This window comes from Neolamprologus brichardi, chromosome 16, assembly GCF_056152115.1.
Source record: "Neolamprologus brichardi isolate AB-2024 chromosome 16, ASM5615211v1, whole genome shotgun sequence".
Classification (NCBI taxonomy): Eukaryota; Metazoa; Chordata; class Actinopteri; order Cichliformes; family Cichlidae; genus Neolamprologus; species Neolamprologus brichardi.
Window position 1 is genome coordinate 34398678 of NC_142119.1, and position 21619 is coordinate 34420296.

The 21619-nt window shown below is 40.5% G+C and overlaps 1 protein-coding gene across 1 annotated transcript in view; it reads left to right on the forward strand.

The window, feature by feature from the left end:
• tmprss3a (transmembrane serine protease 3a) overlaps nucleotides 1–21619 on the forward strand; it is a 37419-nt gene that overhangs the window by 8614 nt on the left and 7186 nt on the right. The window contains exons 3-10 of the mRNA XM_087852938.1: nucleotides 32–72; nucleotides 4400–4628; nucleotides 6271–6387; nucleotides 6863–6979; nucleotides 7494–7617; nucleotides 8644–8763; nucleotides 9489–9535; nucleotides 14944–15109. Of these exons, the coding sequence (XP_087709064.1) occupies nucleotides 32–72; nucleotides 4400–4628; nucleotides 6271–6387; nucleotides 6863–6979; nucleotides 7494–7617; nucleotides 8644–8763; nucleotides 9489–9535; nucleotides 14944–15109 (961 nt within the window). The remainder of the gene's footprint in view (nucleotides 1–31; nucleotides 73–4399; nucleotides 4629–6270; nucleotides 6388–6862; nucleotides 6980–7493; nucleotides 7618–8643; nucleotides 8764–9488; nucleotides 9536–14943; nucleotides 15110–21619) is intronic.

The following is a 21619-nucleotide window of genomic DNA, read 5'->3' on the forward strand; positions in this document are numbered from 1 at the left end:
TCTCTGTAGCGCTGTCTCTTTATTCCCACAGGTCCTGCTGCGAGTGCTGATAACACATCATCCACCTCAACAGTAAGTGGGCAAAATCAAGTACATGAGAAACTTTGTATTTTCTTCTTCGTTGAAGGCCACCAGGGGTTATGTAACATCCATGCCTTAGACATGAGTTACTATAATGTTACCAAGAATTGGCTTCAGAGTGACTAACAAAGCTACTGTGTTTTAATCTAAAAGTTGTAAATGTAAAATAATAAACTATAATCATACAGTTCACTTGGAAGACACAGCTGTTCAGGCTTTCCTTTGTTTAGTTTTAACTATTTACACCATTTTAATTGCTGTTTCTTATTCTGTATTTTAAAGCACTTGTGTTCATAAGCAGGGCTATATAAATAAACTTTACATTATTTTAAGCCATTTGAACATATTTTCACTAAAATAATTTCCTGACAGTTTGTTATCGATCTGAACGGTGAATTATAAATATGTTTAGTGATATAAATACAATTTTAAATTCATATATTCAAAATCTCATTAATCTACATTTACAAGGCAACAACAAAGAGACGTGTGTTTTTGCAAATCAAGAAAAATAAAGACATCTGTCATTTTCAGACAATTCAATTCAATTTTATTTATATAGCGCCAAATCACAACAAAAGTCGCCTCAAGGCGCTTCATAGATACAGAGAAAAACCCAACAATCATATGACCCCCTATGAGCAGCACTTTGGCGACAGTGGGAAGGAAAAACTCCCTTTTAACAGGAAGAAACCTCCAGCAGAACCAGGCTCAGGGAGGGGCGGGGCCATCTGCTGTGATTGGTTGGGGTGAGAGAAGGAAGACAGGATAAAGACATGCTGTGGAAGAGAGACAGAGATTAATAACAGATATGATTCAATGCAGAGAGGTCTGTTAACACATAGTGAGTGAGAAAGGTGACTGGAAAGGAAAAACTCAATGCATCATGGGAATCCCCGGCAGCCTACGTCTATTGCAGCATAACTAAGGGAGGATTCAGGGTCACCTGGTCCAGCCCTAACTATATGCTTTAGCAAAAAGGAAAGTTTGAAGCCTAATCTTGAAAGTAGAGATAGTGTCTGTCTCCTGAATCCAAACCGGAAGCTTGTTTTTAACAGACAATTCTGTTAAAAACAATTCCATTTTATTGATATAGCTCCAAATCACAATAGCAGTCACATCAAGGCGTTTTATATTGTAAGGTAAAGAGCCTAGAATAATACAGAGAAAACCCCAACAATTAAACAACCCCTATGAGCAAGCATTTGGTGACAGTGGGAAGGAAAAACCTCCCGCAGAGCCAGGCTCAGGGAGGGGCAGCCGTCTGCCACCACTAGTTGGAGGTGAGTGGAGAGACATGGGACAGAAATTAATAAGAGAGACAGAAGTTATTAATTACTAATGATTAAATGAAAAGCGTTGTGTGAGCCCATAGAGAGTAAAAAAGGTGATTGAGTGCATCAGGGGAAGCCACCCGGAGGTTGCGTGTCCCTTTGCATATTGCAGCGTAACAAAGGAAGGTTTTAGGATCCAGCCCTAAGTATATGCTATAAACCAAAGCTGAGTAACACGTGTCTTTTTCAGGAAGGTGACCAAACACTGGTTTGTTAGTCAGGCTTTTATCTGAAAGTAACAAGAGAGATATTTCATTTCAGGGCTATTTGCCAGAGATTCTTGTAAAACTTGTTGTTAACCTTGTAAAGCTCCAACTGTTACGACCAGACTGTCAATCTTTTCCTTCTCTTAAGAGATTTTTGTGCCAATCTGAAACTGAAAAGTGAGATAATAAGGGCAAAAATGTAAATAAATTTAATCCGAAAAAAGAATTGTTTTGGTTATAATCAAACCCCAATCAACTAAAGAGCGTTTGACAAATGAATACATTCACCACAACCTGCTCCCTACATCACACTTGTCCCCCGGCATGATGGCTCATCTAATCCCAGCCAATAGAATTTCATCTGTTAATCAGAGGTCTGTTCAAGTAAATTGTCTTGATGCACGCTCAATCATCACAAAAGGTTGATTCAGTTCATCTGGACGTAGCGTTTTCATTGGGCTAAAATGTTTTCGTCATCATCCAGGTGACTTCTTCAGTCTCAGCTGACTGCAGGTTTCCAATCTTATAAACAGTACATTTGCATAATGACTGGAACTAGCACCAATGAATTTACAATGGGCAGTAAGTTATTGATAATTAGTATGCAAATTCTCATGGACATTGATCAGCAACCAATGATCAATGTCCATGAGAACCATTCACAGAGAAGACACATTTCCAAAAGCAAACGCACTTGGTCGATGCTGAGAGCGGTCCTGTTGCTGAGGTTGGGGTCATCCTGTAATCTCTTACAAACTACCTCAAACGCTTCAGTGACTGGTATGCAAGTGAAGAGATGTAACATCGTACGAGAGCATGGTTTCATCTGCCTCCATCTCTCACGTCTCACAAAATTTTCTCATGATAGTCTTTCTAGTTTGGCAGAATCGTGCACCTACCCAAGTCTGCCGGACGTTGTTGTTATTACTAAGCAGTGTTGGGAAGGTTACTTTTAAAATGTATTCCATTACAGATTACAGAATACATGCCCCAAAATGTATTCTGTAACGTATTCCGTATTCTGAATACTTTGGATTACTTAATATATTATCATGCTGTTTACAACTACATGAATGTACTATTGCTGTGATTTATTACTGTTACTGAAGGTCCGCGGCTCCGAACCGTAGTAAAGGGACCTCTGGCTAATACGTCGGGTTCTGTGTCGGGCTTGTAGCTGAAAACTAGCTTTACTTTGTTGTCTGGGTCAACTTTGCTAGCAGAGACAGAGAGAGGCGTTGAAAGGCTGCTCCAACAGAACTTATTGTTTTTGGAGGAAAACACGAACACGGTGTACAGTCGAGTCTTAATAGCTTACTTACAACTGGGCTCGTCAGGCTCTCTTCTTGGCTGCAGTGGTTATTATTATATTTACATGCTTCCAGCTCCCGTTTCTGCTCGATGACAGCTCGTACTTTTCCTTTTTCTCCCTCCCTCGCTCACAGACACATAACGGGTATGGCAGTCCATTCTCCCTGCAGCACGGACTACACTGCCCATGATGCTACATTCTTTAGAGCTATACCTGTAGCATTCTGCCTATTAGCTTAGCACAACAACAACAAAAAGGCCTCTCTCACCCAGGAAACACGCAGAGAGAGAGCGTCACCCTGTAACCATGGCAACCGTAACGCTGCCACCTGGAACAACAGAACGTAGCTGTCAAACAAAACCCAAACAGTCCTGACCCGCCACAATATGAAACAGGGAAGTACCGCCGTGTAATCCATTTATTTCAACAAAGTAACTGTATTCTAAATACCACCTTTTTAAACGGTAACTGTAACGGAATACAGTTACTCATATTTTGTATTTTAAATACGTAACGGCGGTACATGTATTCCGTTACTTCCCAACACTGTTACTAAGTGATGTGAGCGCCACATTACAATAAGTAAGCCAAACGAACAGCACGCAGCAAATAAGTCAAACGTCCTTTGTTGCCTGGTCTTAGACTTTTCTTGCAGAGCTAGATGAGCTTTCTCAGTTCATTCAAACACCTTTTGAAAAGGATGTTTGTTGTTGTTTATCAATGGTCATAAAATTTGCATCTTAATGATCAAGGAACTGACCTCCCGGCCCATTGTTCGTTAGTGGTGCTAATGGTGGAGTCATTGTGCAAATGTACTGTTTATAAGATTGGGGTCAGTCAGCTGAGCCTGTCGTCGTGGATGAGTGACGACTCGTTTCTCCCACTGAAAACGTCCAGATGAACAGAATCAAGTTCATGTAAATTGTTGACAGGTGGACATAACCACTGGAATTTGCATTTTAAGTTCTCAACATTAGCAATTTGGCAGGGACCGTTTTGTTTGTTTGTTTGTTTGTTTGTGCTACAATTTATCATATTATGATGAGAGGGTGGAGCGTTATGTTATCTGCCTTGTTTAGCAAGTTTGATTAACAAGCAGCATTCATTACTTATATAGTTTTAACACACATACTTGCATACTTGTTAATCCAGTGTTTAAAACAGTTATAGCGGCCAGTGTCAGCTGACCTGTGGGCCTGAGCAGTCATGTCCATGACTTATAGTTCAATTAGGAAAACAATTCAACTAATCATCAGGCCCAGATGTTGCTGCTAGCCCAAGCTAGTTCTGGTTTACAGCAAATTTGGGTATTTAGACGTTTTAGTTTGACAGTCACACATAACACAAACATTTTTCTAGCAAGTCTTGCGTTGGCTGTAAATGTCACATAGTTTATCAAATAAACTGAACATTGTTAGAGTTGTATTGTATCTGATTTGCCCTTTTTTTTTCAATCTTACGCGTAGGAACCAAAGAAAGACGCACCGGAGCAACCAGACTCCTCCACGATAGATGTGGTCTCGGTGACAGAAGAAGACCTCCCTACTGTCGAGACCCCCACCAGTCTGAACATCAGCCCCCTGGGCAGCTTTGTCATTGAGCCACAGTCAGGGGACTATTGCACTAAACCCGCAGATCCCCAACCTCCACCCAGTCCAGCCATGCCCATTACCAAAGTGCAGCCATTTATGCATGGTGAGACGCTGTGATACTCTAGGAGTGAATATGTACTTGCATGACATAATGGAAATATTACTGTTCAAGGCTAAAACTAAAAGGAGATCAGCACAAATCCAACTAAATACAATGCAAAAGATCTTTTACAGATTCAGCTCTTTCTTACGTGAACGTCTTTACTAGGGCTGGGTATCGTCACTGATTTCTAGAATCGATTTGATTCCGATTCACAAGGTCCCAAATCGATTCTATACACGATTCAATTCAATTCGATTCTATTCGATTCGATTTGAATTTGGGAAATTTTGCCTCAGACAGTCGGGAATATTATAATTCAGATCAGTACATTTACATATTTTTGTATCTATAAAAAGGAAGCTGACACTCGCAAGACTTTATCAAAGGTGTGAGCATCACAGCAGATGCCTTTGTGTCAAAGTAGCTGAAGATAAAACACATAAAAACATGAAGGTGATTTTCCTGGCCTGGGATTTTATAAAAATATTCTGCAGTAGATCAAAAACGAAAGAAAACCATTAATCAACATATGAACATTACCTCTGAAGTTACAGCGGTTTTATTAGAGACACGGCTAAGCATTTTGCAGCGTTTTGTTCAGAAGCCTATTGAACGGCAGAAATGAGGCTTTCTTTTCGGGATTAAGTAAAAGGGAAAAAAAAAGCGGCCGACAGCGCTGTAAACAACGGTAGACTTGTGCGTAACAAGCAAGCGAATAATGCAGAAAACTGATTTTTAGACAGGAAACTGTTCTTGAAGTACAGAGAGAGAGAGAGAGAGAGAGAGAGCTGTGCATGAAGTGTGATTTTTATCGTGGTGGAAGCAAAACAGCAAAAGTCAGAGGGAATTCATGACGATGTTTATGTGAAGCGTAGTTTGGATCTTCTTTTGCTGCTGGTTCAGTGAGTTTTATTTTTATTGTTTGGAGAGAGATAAAACTAACAGCTTTAGAATCAACGCAAAAAGGGCGTAAACAGAAAGCGCGGACCTGCCGACAGATCAGAATCAGCGAGCTGTCGGCTTTCAGCCCCGACCGTGTCCATGCCGCCGGGTGAGAAAGGCGACATCTCACTGATTCTGATCCGTCAGCGGGTCCGAGCTTTGTGTTTGTGTGTCTTTGTGCAGAATCCGTGTAGCTGCTCTCATTTACTGTTTTAGCTGTTTAGTGGTTGTCGAAACTGAGATTCTGGGATTTCGGGCAAAATAAATTTATATTAAAAAATCGATTCAGGGTTTTAATGAATCGATATCACGTTATCCAAGCCAGAATCGATTTTAATCGATAAATCGATTATCAAAACCCACCCCTAGTCTTTACGTCTCCCTTTTTAAAATGACTTTTACAATTTGCTTTCTACCAAAAAGGTCTGAGTAATATTGAAGAAAATTATTTTGACAATCGTCTTGAAAAAATGTCAAAATAATCTTGCTGCTAGATCAGTGTTTGCAAAGGGACACAGTGTGTTTCCTCGGCTCAGGAATTAAAATGCAAGATGTAAAATGCAATGACTAAATAAAGCACACAGTCAGTGTAATAAAGCCTAAACTTAAGAGCCATTTAGTGTTGGAGATGAAAAACTCAGGTGCTCATATTGTATATTGTTGGCACAGCAAATTTTCACTAACCCCCGTCTGTCCACAGAAGATGACATGGATAAAAGCTGGAAGAGCAGAATCTTAGCCCATCGCTTTGCCGTTCTGATATTCGCTGTTTGCTGCATCCTCGGGGTGGTTGTCCTGCTCAGCGTTGGCCTTGGATGTAAGGAGCTCAGTGCTGTGGTAACTCTCTACATTTTGCAAAAATGGAGCCACTGAAGTGTCAGGATTGTTGCACGTTCAATATGTCACGTGGTTGGTGGTCACAACCTTAATAGGACTGTGTGAAGAATGATCAAGAATGACAGAGGCAGAATTTAGTGGATAATTATTTTTATTTGTCAAAGCTCTAATTCACAAAACTTAACATGGCAACTCAGACAGACTCACACAAATTATTAAAATGTTCAGTAAATAATCAATAAATACAAAAAATACTGAAACAAAAATAACATTTACACCACACAAGCAACAAAATACCTTATTACAGACCAGCAGAGGTTCCTGCCTGGTGCCCACAGGAAAGAATGCAGGTTGCCCATCTTTTCTCTTTGTGTCTGCAGTATTACCAAACACTGAACAAGATCATTCAGTACTTCTAGAACCTTCCTTATCTACAGTTTCATCTGTGCCTACAGTGGGCCTGAGGTGTTCGGGGAGGTTTCAGTGTGGCTCCTCGTCTCAGTGCATCAACAACATTTACCTGTGTGACGGAAAACTTCACTGCATAAATGGGGAAGACGAGCTTGGCTGTGGTGAGACACACACACACACACACACACACACACTGTATAGACTGGAAGTGTTGTTTCGTTTTTTAATATTTCCACATATGGAAATACAGCAACTGTACGTTTAGCTAGCAGACACATTTTGTGTAAACTGTGCAGAAATATTTGTGCTTCTGCTGGGATTTTTTTAACAGTTTGAAATGAAGTGGCCACAACTTTAGTGACATCTGCAGCACCACAAGCATGAGAAGAAAAAAAGGATGTGTTGAGGGTGTAAACAGGCTGTGGGATGACACTGTTTTCATATTACTGTGTGAGTTTCTCCGTGTGGTCAGCTCACAGCAATGCCAGCCTGCAGGACAAACACACAGGATCCCATACAACCAGGCCTGGCTCTGCTTAGCTCCTGAGCTCAGATGTGCTCAGTTGGCATTAACTGAAGATGCCAGAACAGCAGTTCTATGTTTTAGAAAACAGGATAGTGTACCGTCTTCCTTCTTGTAATTTCCTGCCTGTGTCGCATGTGTCTGTCTCTCAGTGCGTCTGAGTGGCAGAAGTTCAGTCCTGCAGGTTCAGATGCAGGGGAAATGGAGGACAGTCTGCTCAGAAGATTGGAACAACAGGCTGGGCAGAGCTGCCTGCACGCAGCTTGGATACTCCAGGTTACACCAATGTTTCATTCATTTCTGCAGTGTCTAGTTGTCAGGCTGAGATGATGCATTTCTTATTCGTGTCCTTTTTTTGTTTAGCACATTTTCTTGTTTTGGGTGGACTTTTAAAAAGTGTCCCACTGCTCCAAAGGTGGTGGACCAGGGGTCCATTTGACCAGAGTAAACCATCTCCAATTAAATTACAGTACAGTTACTGCAGTAGACTGGGAAACTGTCTGGGATGTATTTTGTTTATTAACTTGTGGAAGATGGAACAACCATGAATACTGTAACATCTGAGATACTGATAATATAGTACTAGAGATACTATATGTCAAAAAATATGAAGAAAACTTATTCAGTTTGTGTCCAACGTCATCTGCAGCTGACATCACTTCAAAATAATGCTTGAAGGAAAGGATTGCTTACTTGGTTAAATGGCTGTTACCTTGAACCCTCCCTCCTTGTGTCCTTGCTCTGTTCACATCAGTGATTTAAATTCTGGGGCCATTTCATCTGGTTCTCTGTGACTGTGGTTCGATGTTTGGGCTTGTTATTATGCTGCAAAATGAATTTGGGTAGTTTGGTTTATGCTGGCGGCAGAAGATAAACTATAAAGACTGCTGAACCAAAAATGTATTTAAAAATGAAAGTAACAGTCAAGCTTTAATTGTATAGCACGTTTAAAAGACATCAAATGTCATGCAACTAAACTCTTACTGCACATAAGAGAGTACAGTAGGAGTTTAGTTGGAGCATAAAAACAACTGTTTACAGAGCTTTTATCATTCCAACTACAGTAAGAAATAGATGGTTTAGGTCACAGAGTAATTATGGTTTTGAAACAACAGTAACCGTTGGTTTAACAAAGACAATTTGGCAACGTGCATCACCTTCAGAGGAAAAGACAAACAGGACTGAAATGTATCTGTGTGAGCCGTAACAGATCCAAGACATGAAAGTCTCACAGGATGTCAGACTATGAAGGATAGATATATGAAGATATATGAACATAACCCTGACCCTTTTGTTTTTCAGTTATTTAGAGTCTTTCTTCATCTCTCTGACCTACATTGAGAAGGACCTTCAGACCGACCTGATGTCTTTTCAGTGGAACAAATCACAGATAATCAAGCTTCAGAACGCCCCATCTATCAGGTGTACACACCTTTTGTGCTGTTTGAGTAAATGGAAAGTGTGTATTTGCCCCAAAGTGATAACACTGCTGTTGTCATCCAATTAGCCAATCAGAATTTAAAATAAATAAATAAAAATTGCGCCTCAATATTAACCAGTCAAACAAAATACTCTCCAAAAACGGTCTGTTACACAGCAATGAGCGCTATAAATATTTTCACAAAACTATGAAAACATTACAAATTCAAAAGAGACAAACTGTTACTATATCAGCCACATCTGAACTCTATAGACGTAGCCTGGGGTCACACGTGAAAACATCAAAGACTTCTGATAACCACAGACTGCTACAGAACACTATTTAAATCAATTCTGCCAAAGTATTCACTCACCCAACCAAAGCAAATACTTTGGGTAAAACAGTGTGCAAACATACACTTCACTGGCTTTAGTATCAAGAACACTTTACTATACAGACCAGAGGAGCCAGACATCAAATTACAACCCACCAATTACCTCGTGATCTACAGCTGTCCAGTGGCTGAGCATTTAAAGAGAAGAAATAGAAGAGGTCACATTAAAGCTTAGAGGGAACGAGATTAATAAAAGATGTCATTTAGTCCAGTACACCATCAAAGTATTTTGAAGCTTTCGTTTTAAGGTATAAGAGTGTTTTAACTTGTTGTACGTGTTCAGTTCGGCTGAGCTTCCATGTCATTTGACCTATGGTTTCTATTTCACCACAGTAAGACACAATGCAGCTCAGGGCTGGTGACAACTCTAAAATGTCTAGGTGAGAAAGCATGCAGCATTTGTTTTATTGAGTGTTTTTATTATAGAAGAAAGTTTTCCACACACTTTGCTTGTTCTGTGTTTTGTCATATTACAGCCTTATTTCAAAATGGATTAAATTAGCTTTTCACTCTGCAAACAATACCCCATCATGACAAAGAGAAAAAAGTGAAACAATATAACATGCGTATTTAAGTATTCACAGTGTTTGCTCAATGCTTTGTTGAAGCACCTTGGACAGGATTTACAGTTTTACATCTTTTCAAGTATGATGCTACAAGCTTGCCACACCTATTTTCCTCTATTAATCAACCAAAGACCAAGACAGACTTTAATTAATTTGAAAGCCTGATGCTTAACATTGTCCACCCCAGCTGTAAAACTCAGAAACCAGTCTTACTTGTTATCATCTATCGTCCACCTGGGCCTTACACAGAGTTTCTCTCTGATTTCTCAGACTTTTTATCTGATTTACTGCTCAGCTCAGATAAAATAATTATTGTGGGTGATTTTAACATCCATGTAGATGCTAAAAATGACAGCCTCAACATGGCATTTAATCTGTTATTAGACTCAATTGGCTTCTCTCAAACTGTAAAAGAACCCACCCACCACTTTAATCACACTCTAGATCTTGTTTTAACAACGTACGACTCTGGATACTGTAGCTCAAAGGCCTCAAATCAGAAGTACCTGACTCCGTGGTATAATTCTCAAACACGTAGCCTAAAGCAGATAACTGGATGATGAGGAAATGGCGTGTCACAAATTTAGAGGATCATCATTTAGCCTGGAGAAATAGTTTGTTGCTTTATAAGAAAGCCCTTCGCAAAGCCAGAACAGCTTACTACTCATCACTGATCGAAGAAAATAAGAACAACCCCAGGTTTCTCTTCAGCACTGTAGCCAGGCTGACAAAAAGTCAGAGCTCTGTTGAGCCAACCATCCCTTTAACGTTAACTAGTGATGACTTCATGAACTTCTTCACAAATAAATTTTAATCATTAGAGAAAAAATTACCAATAATCATCCCACAGATGTAATATTATCTACAGCTACTCTTAGTTCCATTGATGTTAAGTTAGACTCTTTTTCTCCAATCGATCTTTCTGAGTTAACTTCAATAATTACTTCCTCCAAACCATCAACGTGTCTTTTAGACCCCATTCCTACAAAACTGCTCAAAGAAGTCCTGCCATTGATTAATTCTTTGATCTTATATATGATCAACCTATCTCTAATAATCGGCTATGTACCACAGGCCTTCAAGGTGGCTGCAGTTAAACCTTTACTCAAAAAGCATCTCTAGACCCAGCAGTCTTAGCTAATTATAGGCCAATCTCCAACCTTCCTTTCATATCAAACATCCTTGAAAGAGTAGTTGAGTAGTGGTGAAGAGCAGCAGTCCTTCTCTACAGAGCAACACTCTTGGTCACCTCTATGACTAATGGTCTTCTACCCTTATTGATCAGATTGGCTGGTTGGCCAGCTGTAGAAGAGTCATGGTCAAAGTTCTTTCATTTATGAATGATGGTGGCTGCTGTGCTCTTTGTTGCGGAACATTTTCTTTATCCTCTCCCTGATCTAACCCTCAATACAATCCTGTGCATTTTATGTTTTTTATTTTCAATAAATTTGCAAGAATTTTGAGTTTATTGTATGTAGAAAGGCGTGAGGTGAAAACTTAAATTTAATCGATTTTAATCCTTCAATGCTTTTTGAAATAAAGCTATAAAATGTAGAGCAAATATATATATCCCCTACAATTAGGACAGAGGAACCTGTGTCACTCTAAATGATTTAATAATTTAGAGTGACCAAACATTGCTGCTACAATGTACAAACAAATCCAGAAGAGTACAAATCCCTTCGAATATACTGCCTGCTTATAAAGCATAACCTGATACTTAGCCTACTCTTTATGCAGTGTCAATGCCAGATTGGCTGTCTGTATCTGGAAGTCCCACGGGATCTCAGCTTGGTCATTCTCAACCACCCTGGGGGGCACATCCCATTTTCACTTCCAAGGGGCTTCCTAGCCATACTTAACACAGATGTTACTGTGTACTATTCTAGCCACTTGGTTATGGCGTTCCATGTATGCCCTGCCTGGTGTGGTAGACTCCAGCTCCTTTGAATCTTGTGCTTGGAGCTTGTTCCTGTGCTGCCATGATTATTGCCTCTGTCCTGTCTTTCAGTCCAGCCATTGTTAGGATTTCTCAATATTAGTTACTTCTTCTATCTGCCAGTACATGTTGTACAAGGGCACGTCCTTCTATAATGGTTTATCTTCTCGCCCCTCTTCTTTCTTGGGTTTCTGCTGATGGATAGTGGTTTAGACACACACTAGTCCTTGGCCTCCTTTCTTCTGCTTCTGCTGGACTTGGGGTGAAACCCTCGTGGTGTCATGGTCCTGGGCCATGTTGGCCCAGTATTCTTAGTTTTCGTGTGTTTTGTATTTTGTTCTCTATTTATGCCTTGGTTCCTAGGTTGTTTAGTTAAGATGTTCCTTATTTGGTTACCTCCTGTGTGCCGCTTTGTGTATCTGTGAACCCTTGTTTCCCCTCGTGTTTTATTCCATGTTTTCCGTTATGTCCGTGCTCTCTCTCCTCCTGTCTGAACCTCTGTGTACTTCCTGTTTTACTTTGACAGTCTCTCGTCAGTATGCGTCATGTTGTGTTCACCCCTGCCCTGTCTCGTTACGATTATCTGTGTCAGCTGTGTTCCCCATGTGCTCCCACTTCCCTCGTTCACCCTCTGTGCATTTATGTCCACGTCTCCCTCAGTTCAGTGTCACGTTCTCCCTCATGACTGTGTGCCCCTCCGTGTGTTTCCTCGTAAGTCAGTTCTTTAGTACTTCCCCGTTTAGTTTCATATTATTTTGTATCACCGTTATCTTTTGTCAGCAATAAAGCTGTATTTTGAGTTCAATCCTGTTTTCCCGTGAGTTTGCGTTTGGGTCCTCATCCTGCCTGCACACAGCCTAATCATGACACGTGGCATGGTAAGGAGCTTTCTTGACCTGATGTCAGTGTCTTCTGTCTTCTCCTTTGACCAATTATTGTATCAGCAGGGTATCTGACAAACAGCAGGGCACAGGTGTTGGCCGGATCTTTTTCTTCCCATTCATCTGAGTCCTCAGGACTTACCTTACTCTGCAGGTATTTGGTGGTTACAGCTTTCCTGTTAGCCTCTTCATGGTTCATATTTGCCTTTGGGATTCTGAGGTCCTTAATGTCTGTAATGTTGTCTTCTCCCACTCTTTGTTACCATCTGACTACACTTCTCCGGACCGGATGAAGTTTCGATGTCACTTCTGTTAGATCTTAGTGGTGTGGATCAGTGAATTGATGTCTCGTTCACTCCTAGCGAACAGATCGATGTCATCCATGTAGAGGGTGTTTGCTCCATTCTGAATTCGGTATCTGTAGCCAGACTTGCTGATGATCTGGCTGGGGGGGGGGGGGGGGTCATCCCATTTTATTCCGCCCATCTCCATTTTATTCTTGATGACGGCTCTTAGGGTCCTGTTAATCTTGTACAGTTCTAGATATTAGAGTATGAACCATGTGCCTATTCATGTTAGCTGCTATGATGCCTAACAGGAGCATCCATGTTGTGCTGAGGCAGAGTTTTGGCCAGTAGTTGGATGGGACCAGTCCCTTTTGGAGATTCTTGAGGATCAGGACTATCTGGCCTGCAGCTGGTCATTCTGGGTGCATCAAATGCATTAGCAGCTGGTTGGTTTGTGCTGCCAGACACTCATTGAGTGCAGTTAACTTATTGAGCAAGCTGGAGAGCAGGCCCTGGTCCTGTCCAACTCTTCATGCTGTTTCTTGGATGTCTCCCATTGTGACTGTGACTGAAGCATGTTCAGGGTGGAGATTACCATGGTCTGCTCTTAGATCCACCAACCACTGAGCATTGTTGTTATGCATTGCATCCTTCTCCCATATGCTCTTCCAGTAGTGCTGCACCTCCTGCCCTGGTGATGATGTTCTCAGACTGTTCCTCTGGCACTGAAAGAACATCTTGGATGGTTTAATGGAGAACATCTGGTTTATCCTTCTGTCTTTTATCTCTCTATATCTGCTCAATTATTAAATTAGGGACCTAGAAGAGAGAGACCTAATGTTTAATAAACCAAATTTAACTTTTGCTGTGATTTAAGCATTGTTTAAATGCTTAAATGTGATGCTTAAATTGGTTTAAATGGTAGAAAATTGTTTTTTCAGCAGGCCAGGCATTCCAAAATCTGCTTCTTTTCCCCTTCTTTTAGGCTTTAAGCAGTGGAGTTGCTGCATGTCTCAGATCATACCTGCTGCATAATTGCCTAAGGGCTTAAGATTCAGGGCCTAAACTGATGGCGAGACATTCTCCTTCAAGATTTTTTAGTACAGAGCAAGGTTTCATCAAAGTAGCAGTAGTAGTAGTAGTGGCTTTTTTTTGGTCAGCAGTATTGAAGTTGTTACCCCACAAATGTAAGGTATTACACATTACTCATCACTTTCATTGCTACTAATTACATTTACTAAAAGTAACCTTTTCTTAAAAGTAATCCATTACATTTCTTAATTCTTCACTGGAAAAACAAATTCTTTACGCTACTTGTTGCATTAGTTTGTCGTTACTCTGTAAAATTACTAATTTACAAAACACGCATTATATCAAGATGCAGTGGTCAGCACAGAAGAAAGTCCTGGGTTATGTAAGTGTGATTGGCTGTCTGACTCTCTGTGTCAGCCCTGCAACTGCCTGTGCAGGGTAAGCCCCTCCTCCTGCCATATGGCAGCTGAGATGGGCTCCAGCATCCCCGTGACCCTGAAATGGATAAGCCCAGGAGACATTATATCAAATGTTTATTATTTATTTGGCTTATTAACCTCAACATGCAACAATGCTGCAAAAAAATTAATTTTCAAGTACAAAAATAAATACCAAACTTTAACCAGTTTATAATCAGGCAGACGAAAAGATCCATTCACTGATTGTAAGTACAATATGCATAAACTTTGAACTATTTACAGTGAAACAACACAGAAGATCAAACAACATAGCATAAATTAAAATATGTAAAACTAAAAAAAAAGCATCCCATGTAACAATTTTAACAACTGAAGTGTATCACGTATTTCCTCACCTTTCCAGCTTGTCTTTGTAGTGCTATACTCTTTCTCTAAGCCCCCCCCGCCCTTCCCCTTCCTGCTCAGTGCATAGCAATGACTATTTGATGTCCTGTAGTCGACCAATCACACACAACTTGAACAGAAAAAAATAGAAAGGAAATAAAAAAACAAAAGCTCTAAAAGAAATTTCGTTCGCAGCCGACACACTGTCACTATAGGACAGTACTAACCTTCTGGTGGTGACACTATAACTGCTTGACACTTTATTTCTCTGTGCCCTCAGATTGTGGTCTCAGGCCTGAGTACAGGACACGTATTGTTGGAGGTAACATCTCAAAACAAGGCCAGTTCCCCTGGCAAGTTAGCCTCCATTTTAGGAATGAACACCTGTGTGGAGGCTCCATCATATCACCATACTGGGTCATCACTGCAGCACATTGTGTGTATGGGTGAGTCAATCAGACATTCTCTACAAGCATTAACATCTGATTCTTCTTAATACTGACAACGAAGGCCTGTTTGTTAAGCGGGCATAAAAACACTATTATGCTTATGTCTGTTAAGTCCTTGTTGTATCCATAGTGTTCGTCTCCTAATGCCTGGCAGCTCCAACTTTGCCTAATGTATCCACTATCCCTCTTCTGCACATGTCCAAACCACTCCAGGTTGTCACGGTCTGTGTGGCAGACTCTCCAGAAATACACAAGTCCTTACCAGCTGCCCCACAACCCAGTGTTTCAGATGGCTTAAAGAAATGTTTGATGGCAAAAGGCAATGCAGTGTTGAGGTTCTAACGTTTAAACAGTGTTGGGGAGTAACGGAATACATGTACCGCCGTTACGTATTTAACATACAAAATATGAGTAACTGTATTCCGTTACAGTTACCGTTTAAAAAGGTGGTATTTAGAATACAGTTACTTTGTTGAAATAAATGGATTACACGGCGGTACTTCCCTGTTTCATATTGTGGCGGGTCAGGACTGTTTGGGTTTTGTTTGACAGCTACGTTCTGTTGTTCCAGGCGGCAGCGTTACGGTTGCCATGGTTACAGGGTGACGCTCTCTCTCTGCGTGTTCCCTGGGTGAGAGAGCGCCTGTTGTTCTTGTGCTAAGCTAATAGGCAGAATGCTACAGGTATAGCTCTAAAGAATGTAGCATCATGGGCAGTGTAGTCCGTGCTGCAGGGAGAATGGACTGCCATACACGTTATGTGTCTGTGAGCGAGGGAGGGAGAAAAAGGAAAAGTACGAGCTGTCATCGAGCAGAAACGGGAGCTGGAAGCATGTAAATATAATAATAACCACTGCAGCCAAGAAGAGAGCCTGACGAGCCCAGCTGTAAGTAAGCTATTAAGACTCGACTGTACACCGTGTTCGTGTTTTCCTCTGAAACAATAAGTTACGTTGGAGCAGCCTTTCAACGCCTCTCTCTGTCTCTGCTAGCAAAGTTGACCCAGACAACAAAGTAAAGCTAGTTTTCAGCTACGAGCCGACACAGAACCCACCGTATTAACCGTAACGAAATACGTTACAGAATACATTTTGGGGCATGTATTCTGTAATCTGTAATGGAATACATTTTAAAAGTAACCTTCCCAACACTGCGTTTAAATAAGAAAATGCCAAGAGGAGACCAGCAGCCCTGAGTCTGCATGCAAAACATGAAAAACTGCAAAGCAGATGCTTGTTCTTACATAGCTGCACATATTCTTTGTTGTGGTACTTTTCTGTTCCAATGAAACAAGAAGATCTCATTTTAAAGTCCTTTTTTTTTTGCCATCCTGTGATTGCATTTGCCATATTCTCTTAATATCTTAGAGCTATTTCCAAGAATGCTGATGTTAGATTCAGTTTTAAAGCTGGATGTGATCTTAAAGTCACTCTCACAGCACTGATTTTAGAGTAATGTAAATTTCCAAACGGCAGTCAGGGTTATGTTGAAGTACAGGCTGTATGGAGGACCGTACCTTAACTGTTAAGCTTGCCTTTATGACACCATGTCTGTGTGAATTACTGACATGATATCAACATACCAAGGAGTTTATGACTTGTTTTTCTTTTATCAAAGAAAAGATGGAAAACTTGAAGTTACAGCACAATTTCTCCAAATGTGTACTTCTTTTTAAGCCAGGGTGCTTTTACAGCATTCACATTAGCTCAGGTGATAAAAACTCAATGACCACACAGACAGGAAGTGAACTTTAACATTCGAGGTTCTGTTCGAGCCTTTCTTAGATGATGTGAACAGTCTCATGGAGCTTCTTTTTTATTTATTGCAAATCACTTGCACTTTATTTGAACACATGCAGGGAGCTTCTGTGATGCATTTACTTCTCCGGCCTCGTGTTCCCATCTTGTATCTCTAAAACCCAACTTCTGTGTTTGCGCTGTAGAAACACCAATGAATCTAAACATTCACAGATTTCATCAGGACATCTTCAACATTTTAAGTCTTTGTTGTTTTTATGTTTTACATTTTAAAAAGGTTTCAACATTTTCTATTTTCAAAGCACAGTGGCATGGAAAGATATTTTTCTGCTGCTGCAGAAATTAGTGTCCCAGAATGATTCTGGGATTTTATGGTCAAACATTGTGATTTTCTAACTGTGTGGAGTAACATGGGCTTTCTCTGATGATGTAAGTGTCCTGACCAAGAATGGTTCAGGATTAAACAACACAAACTGTTTTGATAGCAGAAACATCTTACAGCTCACAGAGGTTACAGACAGTTTTACAGACACATCCTTTTTCATGTCTGTTTACGTGGTTTTTATCTATATAGTTATTCTCAATAGTACAAGCATCGTCTAACTTTTCTTTGCTCTACAGTGTAAATGCAGGAACTTGCACGTTTTTTTCAAACGCTCACAATTTAACACTCAATGCCAAAAACAGAGTTGACCCATGTTTCTATGATGTCTGCTTCAAATATGTACAGCTCTGAAAACCCCTTCTTCTTTTTTTAAAGTAACATGATCTCTCTCACTCTTTGTGTCTGTCAAAAAGAAAACCACAAACTGGTAATCGCTTCTGAACAATGGGGATAGTTTATGGCTCCTTATCAGCTGTAACACCTGGATGTTAGAATCCAGCCCCAAACCTGCAGGCCCGAGGTGTCTGACTTCTAACCCTTGCTGCCATATGTCCCTCTGAGGCCCTTGTGCAGTAGCAGCAGTAGTATTAGAAGCAGTAGTAGTGCTAGTACCAGTATTGTGCAACAAGCAGGCTTCAAGAGCGATCACTCTTCTGGCTTGCAAATGATGAAAACATGTCACAGTCTTAACTACAAATCAGAAATGTTGATAGGTAAAGGGTAGGACTTTATTAATCCCACACTGCGGCTTCCAGCAGCGCAAGTGTCAGCAAGAAAAAGTGAATCAGAGATATATTAGAAAAATACAAAAATAGTGCACAAATTTAAACCAAGCAAAAAACCTGTGCAAGAGTAATTACGACTGATCTACAAATGGTTCTTATATACAGCAAACACGCTCAGAGAACTGTAGCACATCAGCATAAAGCTGCCTGTAATTCCTGGTCAGTTCATGCAGTAATTATAAATTAAAGCTGCACTTAAGTTAACTCTTTTTTTCTAATTTAGAATTTCATAACAGGTTTATTTCTTAGATCTACTGATACAGGCAAAACATATTGCTTGTATAATTCTGTAGTGTGTCACACCTTCCCCTTTCCTCGGGGATCACAACAGGGTGATTCCCAAAGTATGACTCAATAAACGGAGACACTAAAGCCAGAACAGAAAGATCCAGTTGGAAGATCAAAGATTAAAAATAGTGTTTTTGTAGTACGTAGTAAACCATCTGCTCGTCCTCTCGGCCTTGTTGTACCTTAGAAGTCAACTTATACATTAGCCATACTTCCAAAAACATTTTACATTTCATTTCTAACTGAGATGCCAAGCTGCTGTCAGAAATCTTGTGCTCATCATGTGTGTGTCAAATCCACGATCCCACCATGGGGCCATTACACACGGGTAAGAAGTGCAAGTCACCCTTTACTGACACGCTGTAAGTAAGTTTCATGCTGGACAACACGACTAACAGCCTCATGAACAAGCATAATTTCCACTTCTGGATAAAGATCACTCTATCCACTAGGGATGTGCGATACCACTGATTTCCTTTTCCAATCCGATACCAAGTAAAATTCAGGGTGGTACACTGTACACTGTAGATCGTACAATAATGCATACAGAGAAAAACCCAACAATCATATGAGCAGCACTTTGGCGACAGTGGGAAGGAAAAACTCCCTTTTAACAGGAAGAAACCTCCAGCAGAACCAGGCTCAGGGAGGGGCGGGGCCATCTGCTGCGATTGGTTGGGGTGAGAGAAGGAAGACAGGATAAAGACATGCTGTGGAAGAGAGACAGAGGTTAATAACAGATATGATTCAATGCAGAGAGGTCTGTTAATACATAGTGAGTGAGAAAGGTGACTGGAAAGGAAAAACTCAATGCATCATGGGAATCCCCCGGCAGCCTACATCTATTGCAGCATAACTAAGGGAGGATTCACTATATGCTTTAGCAAAAAGGAAAGTTTGAAGCCTAATCTTGAAAGTAGAGATAGTGTCTGTCTCCTGAATCCAAACTGGAAGCTGGTTCCACAGAAGAGGGGCCTGAAAACTGAAGGCTCTGCCTCCCATATCAGCCAGCTCGCTCTATTTACCAGTCATAGCCCTGATTCTTTCCTCCTTTCTCCAATGTTTCCTTTTCTTTCTCTATCTCAAACAGGTTTTTCTCCTCTCCTTCTACTCTGTTTTCAGTAACATAATTTCCACTCTGAGTGGCTGTAGCTCAGGAGGTAGAGCAGCTCATCTGCTAATCAGAGGGTTGGTAGTTTGGTGACTGTTCCAGCCTGCTTGCCAAAAACTTGTGGGCAAGCTACTGATCATTTCCAAAGTTGCTGATGAAGCCATCAGAGTAGGGCTGCACAATTTTGCATAAAATGAGAATCACGATTTTTTTTGCTTAGAATTGCTGCTGTTATTGTGTGTATATATATTTATATTTCTCTTACATTCTTATAAATGTCTATACTTTGTATTTTGTTGTACAGTTATCTTATTTTCAACTTTAATTTATATATTTTATCTTATTCTTTCCCAGTTAAATTTACCCTTCATTCTTTTTGTGTTGTACAGTTATCTCATTCTTAACTTAATTTTTTTATATTTTATTTTATTCCTTCCTGGTTAAATTTACCCTTTTTTATTTTCATATTTATTTATTTCCTATCTTATTCATAGCCTTTTCTTTTTCTTTAGGTCACGAGCAGTTGTCCAAGCATTTCACTACATATCATACTGTGTATGACTGTGTATGTGACAAATAAAAATTTGAATTTGAATTTGAATTGAGATCACGATTCTCTCACGATTTTCTTTTCCAATATAAATATTTATTGCACTTATTAACTGCACATCAACTTCGTAACAGTTGAGACTGAACATAAAAACAACAAATGTCTCACGTTTTGTCGTTGCCGCAAAATGTTGCACTGCTTGTAATTCCGTCTCGTTGCTCGACACTGCGTGTATAGAGCAGGTAGTGCAACATTTTTAAAATAGTTGCGGGACAGCACTGTGTAGCGTTTGTCTAGGGTGTTGATCATTCTCCTAAATCCCTCGTTTTGCACAGTGTTGATGGAGCCATATCTTTGGTCAGGTGATAAGTGATGGCCTCCGTAATTTCTTTGTGCCTGCGGGAGTTCGACGGGTATAGGGAAGCGCTGTATAAGGTTCCTGTTATTAATGTTTGGGTGGTTGACCGGGACAGATTTTCTCCTGTCACTTTCTTGGCCTTTACAGCTTCGTCATATTGCACTTTATGGTGACGTTTGAGGTGGTGATACAGATTTGTAGTGTTAGCTTGCGGTGCTGCTACTATGGCAAAACACAGCTTGCAAATGATATTGTTTTGACTCTCACCGTCTTCTTTGAAGGCAAAAAACTTCCACACGGAGGAATGAGAACCTTTTCTTGGAAGTAATTTTTCAGTGGGGTTGTCATTCACCGCCATCAGGAAACGTTTCCTCTGCGCTCATTGTGTTTCCTCCCCTCGGGCAGTTTCACGTGCTCTCCGTTGTTTTTTCCCTGCCAGATGGCTTCTGTATCACGTGGTATAAGGCTCCGCCCTTGTCATTTGTTGAGCAGGAAGCGTGAGCGCTTGTTTTCATGCAGATTATGTCCCGGATCAAAATGCGGTACAATCGTCTTTTTTTTTTTTTTTTTTTTTTTTTTTTTTAAATCGTTGTCATTTGGAAATGAGATCGCACATAAGTATGAATCGAGATCGCGATTTTCTAACGATTAATCGTGCAGCCCTACATCAGAGTATGACTGATGTTGTCTAAAATGCTTTGAGTGTACAGGTAGAGCAGAAAAGCTCTATAAGAACAAGTCAATGTACCACGCTGCTGGCCAACAACGGTTGAGGTCACGTTCAGTATGTTTATTTATTAAATGCAAACATCAGGAACATTTTAGATTGACGTAAACTTTTCTCAGTTATCATCTGTTACTGTTCACACTTTGCAGCACTTATAAGATCACACTGAGGCTGATGGAACGACTGGGACAGACGGACTGAGCCTACCCTATAGTGATGAGTCGTTCGCGAACGAAATGGCTCTTAGAGCCGACTTTTTGAAGTGAACGACGTGAGGTTTTTTTTTTTCTTTCTCTCACTCTCTCTCTCGCCCTTTTTTCTGCTAAACTCCGCACGCGCGGCCTGTACTTTGCGCTGGGCAGAGGGGGGAGGGGCGTTAGTTACACTCGCAGTAGCACAGGATCAGAGCCAGAGAGAAAGAGAGTGAGGGACAACAACGTCACATTAGAAAGGTATAGTAATCATCCACTATTTTCAGTTGCAGATGATAAAGGATTCAGAAATTATGCAGGCCCATATGACAGAGAATGTGCATCTTCTTTTTGTT